Source organism: Quercus lobata, chromosome 1 (assembly GCF_001633185.2).
Source record: "Quercus lobata isolate SW786 chromosome 1, ValleyOak3.0 Primary Assembly, whole genome shotgun sequence".
Lineage (NCBI taxonomy): Eukaryota > Viridiplantae > Streptophyta > Magnoliopsida > Fagales > Fagaceae > Quercus > Quercus lobata.
The window spans coordinates 37413679-37418782 of record NC_044904.1 but is presented as its reverse complement, the minus strand read 5'-3'; the positions used below and the strand labels follow the sequence as shown (position 1 = coordinate 37418782).

Below are 5104 nucleotides of genomic sequence, written 5' to 3'. Positions count from 1 at the left end.
TCCATGTTGTAAATCATGAATGATTTGATGTCTTCCATCCCAACAATAAAGCTACATCAGTAGCCAACTCCAGTTCAAGCACAGAAAGGTCATAAAACTTCTGAGATAAGCAGTTAATGTATAGAAGCTATAATGACACGTATCTCAAAGCCACTGCTTATCAACACTTTACGAGAAGGCATTTGGGGAAGACTAATATCAACACTGCACTTAAATTTATTAATGTAATTTCTCTTCACAGGTATTTATGATAGAGAATTTGAGCTAAGATCATAATAATATCAATAGATATATAATAGCAGTAAAAAGTATTATAAACATGGAAGAAACATTCTCTGGATTTAATTTTTAAACCAAAGAAACTAAAAATTACTTTTTGACGAAAGATCTATACAGCATGAAACAGTACAAGACAGGTTACGAGACCATAGAAGTAACAGGCAAAGCTAGAAAGGAGCATAATCAAATTCCTTCAATCTATGGTTTTCAAATGTATCTTCACTCAACCATCTCTTAAATAATCAGTCAAATTGACAGCCTGAAATCAGTTTCCATGATGAACTACCAACATTTATAATAAGTGCTAGACAATATTCGAATTTTAACCAATAAACTGTAATCTGTACATATAATATAATTATATATTAGTCAGAGAGTCGGTTCTCCTTCTGCTCCACCAAGTTTTTATTAGTTTATGTCAAGCTTATTTGGTTAGCTTTTAGCTTTTAGAGATTATATATAGCCTTTTAAAACCTCACTTTTTCTTACATTTTTAAAGAACTAATATATTTAACACACTTTCAAAAAAAAAAAAAAAAAAACAATCAACAAAAGGATAAGACTAAAAGTGACTTCTGAATTCCAATCCATTAAGAAACCTTAGGGAACAAAACAATTCATTGAAGAAACAATTAAGAACATCCTTAATCACCACCTGCCAGACCCCTTAGGAACTGATTTCCTACCTCAAGAAGTCCAAGCTTTGAAAGAGACTAAGATTGCATAAAAAGTAAAACTGAATTCATCTATAAACTGCCCGAAGATCTTGTTTGGAACAAGTACATGGTATATACATGCACATTTAGATGTTCTATCAAGGAACTTAATTCCAAAGCAAACAAAGCTCACTGTGTATCATTCATGACAAGCAAAACCTCCCCACCATGATTGATGATGCAATCTAAGAATTCCCTAACTTCTTCACCATCTTTATAAGTCTCAGGAGCAACAAGATCACTATCCAAATTATACCAAACCCCATCGATCCTTTTCAACGTAATCCAATGCCTACTTTTCCAAAGCCCACCATACTTTATAACCGAAACATTAAGCACAATACCCATCAAAGTATCATCATCGAGATTGATCAAAGATGATCCGTTACGCCGATCATGCCAAATTACACTCTTGCCTTTCCCTTCTAATGCCACCATTAGTACATTTATGTCATAATTTCCTGTGATTGCATTATAATGAGGCTTAAAGAGCACAGATAATGGTGTCCAGCTCACCTTGCTTGGATCATCAAGAACAAGTTTCTCAGCAATTTCATTCAAGCTGGCTCGAGTAAACGCGTCCTTTTGCTGTTTTATGATGCATAATTTTATATTAACAACAAACCCATTAAAAGATCAAACTAAACAAACAATTAAAGCTTTTCTTTTTTTGAAAATTGGAGAGAAAGAAAAGAAGACAAATTGTGAGATTTCGTTTGGTTGCTGAGAAAACAGAGAAAACGAAAAAATTAAAATTAAAATCCTATACACAGAATCCTCAACTGAACCAGAGTGATTGTTTTAGGGAAAGCAGAGTTCAAACTGGAGTGTCATGTTCTATTGGGTTCCAAATAAGTGGAAATAAATGTTTAATAAATTCAATTTATTTTCTTTTTGCTTCTCACTAACCAAACAAAGCTTCAAAAAATAAAATAAAAAAGTAATGAGAGATGGGGGTTTAGGAAAAGGGGTACCTGAAAGAGATTGTTGAGGGAGTGCAAAAGGCAGAACTGTAATCTTTGCCTCTCATGATAGATTTGGGAATTCTCTGTCGCCATCTTCAATTTCTCACACACTGAAAATCACCAAACAGAAGACCAATTCTAGGGTTTTATCTTTGCTTGCATAGACATAGAAACCGAGATCAATGCTTTTTTTAGGCTCTAAAATTCTCCTCTCTTTTTTTCCCGAAATGGGTCTTTTTTAGCAATTTGGTTCCGATTCTGTGCTCTTTCAGAATTTTTTTTTTTTTCTTCTTCTTCTTCTTCTTCTTCTTCTTCAAGTTCCAAAAAAGTTTCAACGTCTGGAAGACAATCGTCGTTTTCAGCAAATGTTCGTCGTTTTGGGGGGAATATAAAACTTACGGGTTCAGCAGCATTTAAAAAAATAAAATAAAATAAAATTTTAAAATGTTTTATCCAACCGGACAAGATAAATCCAAGTCTCCAACAACATTTTCTATATAAAAAAGATGTTTTATTCAACCGGATATTATCGAGTCTTTTGGATTAATATTGTAAAATTTAAAGTTAATTTGCGTTATACGAACTGTTCAAAAATAATTGGGAAAATGAGGAGAGAGACTGAATTTCGGCAATGGCATTGCCGAAATTCAGCCAAAAGGCAGGAGAGAGAATAAAAAGCAGGAGAGAGAATAAGGAAAAGGAAAAAGCAGGAGAGAGACAAGAGAGAGAGAAAATGTTGAATTTCGGCAAAGGGATTGACGAAATTCCACAGCCCAGTTTACCTGCCGAATGCTGTGTGTCCGAGTGTGCCCGAGTGTAGAGTGCTCTTAAAATAAAAAAAAGACAATCGCGGCAATTTCATTGCCAAAATAGGGGAATAAATTTTTTTTTTTAGCAATTGTGATAATGGCATTGCCGAAAATGAAAAAAAAAAATGGTTTCAAAATCTCTAGAAGAGTAAAAAACAGATTTCATGTCCATAATATTTTCACAATAAATCACATATAATTAGTTATTATTAGTTAAAAAATTTTGTGACAACTAATTGTGGCAATGACATTGCCGAAATATGAAAAAAAAATTTGTGGCAATACCATTGCCGAAATAGGGAGAAAAATAAAAGTGATAAACTACTTGAGGCAATTGCATTACCGAAATAGGGAGAAAAAAAATTGGAAATACCATTGCCAAAATAGGGGAATAAAAAAAATTTTAGCAATTGTGACAATAGGATTGCCGAAAATGTGAGAAAAAAAAAAGAGAGTAGGATTATGGCAATGGGATTTCCGAAATAGGAAAACAAATTTTGGCAATTCCATTGACGAAAATGTGGAAAAAAAAAAGATTTGTGGGAGTCAAAATTTTTCCCCTATTTCGGCAAAATGTGAAAAAAAAAAAAAAAAAAAAAAAAAAAAAAAAAAAAAAAAAAAAAGAGAAAAATTACGGCAACGGTATTGCCGAAATAGGGGGGAATGTGTTTCCCCCCTATTTCAGCAATACCATTGCCGTAATCCATTTCTCTCTTCTTTTTTTTTTTTTTTAACAATTACGGCAATCCCGTTGCCGTAATTCTTTTCTCCTCTTTTTTTTTTTTTTTTTTTCACATTTTGCCGAAATAGGGGAAAAATTTTGATTCCCACAAATCTTTTTTTTTTTTCCACATTTTCATCAATGGAATTGCCGAAATTTGTTTTCCTATTTCAGAAATCCCATTGCCATAATCCTTCTCTCTTTTTTTTTCTCACATTTTCGGCAATCCCATTGTCACAATTGCTAAAAAAAATTTTATTCTCCTATTTCGGCAATGGTATTTCCAATTTTTTTTCTCCCTATTTCAGCAATGCAATTGCCTCAAGTAGTTTATCACTTTTATTTTTCTCCCTATTTCGGCAATGGTATTGCTACAAATTTTTTTTTCCTATTTCGGCAATGTCATTGCCACAATTAGTTGTCACAAATTTTTTTTAACTAATAATAACTAATTATATGTGATTTATTGTGAAAATATTGTGGACATGAAACTTGTTTTTTACTCTTCTAGAGATTTTGAAACCATTTTTTTTTTCCATTTTCGGCAATACCATTATCACAATTGTTAAAAAAAAAAAAAAATTATTCCCCTATTTCGGCAATGACATTACCGCGATTGTCTTTTTTTTAATTTTAAGAGCACTTTACACTCGGGCACACTCAGACACACAGCATTCGGTAGGAAAACTGGGCAATGGAATTTCGTCAATCCCATTGCCGAAATTCAACATTTTCTCTCTCCCTTTTCTCTCTCCTGCTTTTTCCTTTTCCTTATTCTCTCTCCTACTTTTTATTCTCTCTCCTGCTTTTTGGCTGAATTTCGGCAATGCCATTGCCGAAATTCAGTCTCTCTCCTCATTTTCCCAATTATCTTTGAACAGTTCGTATAACGCAAATTAATTTTAAATTTTACAATATTAACCCAAAAGACTCGGATATTATCAATCCATAATTTTAAAAATCGGTAAGGTGAAATAACTGAAAAATGTCAAATAACCAAAAAAGCTTCTGTTTGTCAACTGTTAACTTTTTTTTTTTTTGACTAGTTATGAAGGTTTTTGTCGAACTGAATTGGTGCTCAATACTCAATTGAACCAACTGGTCCAATTCAATTTGTAAAACCATGGATAAATCAGCCAATTTACAATTGTATGATTGACAAATAATGGATTCTTTAAAAAAAAAAGAAAGATGATTAAAAGGAATATATTGTGTTGTTGACCACTAATCATTCGATGCCAAAGTTAATGAATATTACTACTTCTTTCTTTTTTGGTTTTCTAAAAAGAAATAGGTTATTTTTTTGGTGATCAATTTGCGTACCTTGATCCTAGTATTTCGAATTTTTTTCTTGAATAAATACTTTATTTCCAATAAGAAATAGAGGGGGAAAAAAAAGTGAAGACCTATAACCATGACAGTTACTACTTCAGTATATGGCCAATCAATCACCTTTAGTTTAGTTATAGTTGTCATAGGGGCTCTTCTGGCCTCTTCTCCTGACTCAATCATGTTAGTTGGTTTGGTTGGGTTATCATTGAACGGTTAAGATTTTGGGTAGTTGTTTTGCTTAATTGAATAGGCATATAAGTGCATTTGAACATGGGATTGAAT

The 5104-nt window shown here is 32.5% G+C and overlaps 1 protein-coding gene across 1 annotated transcript; it reads right to left on the bottom strand.

The window, feature by feature from the left end:
- Positions 1 to 836: 836 nt before the first annotated feature.
- Positions 837 to 2354, bottom strand: LOC115989290 (josephin-like protein). The gene is made up of 2 exons (XM_031112967.1): positions 1970 to 2354; positions 837 to 1583 (listed from the first exon to the last, which is right to left on the bottom strand). Exons 1-2 carry the CDS (start codon positions 2051 to 2053, stop codon positions 1125 to 1127), a joined length of 543 nt encoding a protein of 180 aa, XP_030968827.1. The 5' UTR covers positions 2054 to 2354; the 3' UTR covers positions 837 to 1124.
- Positions 2355 to 5104: the final 2750 nt, after the last annotated feature.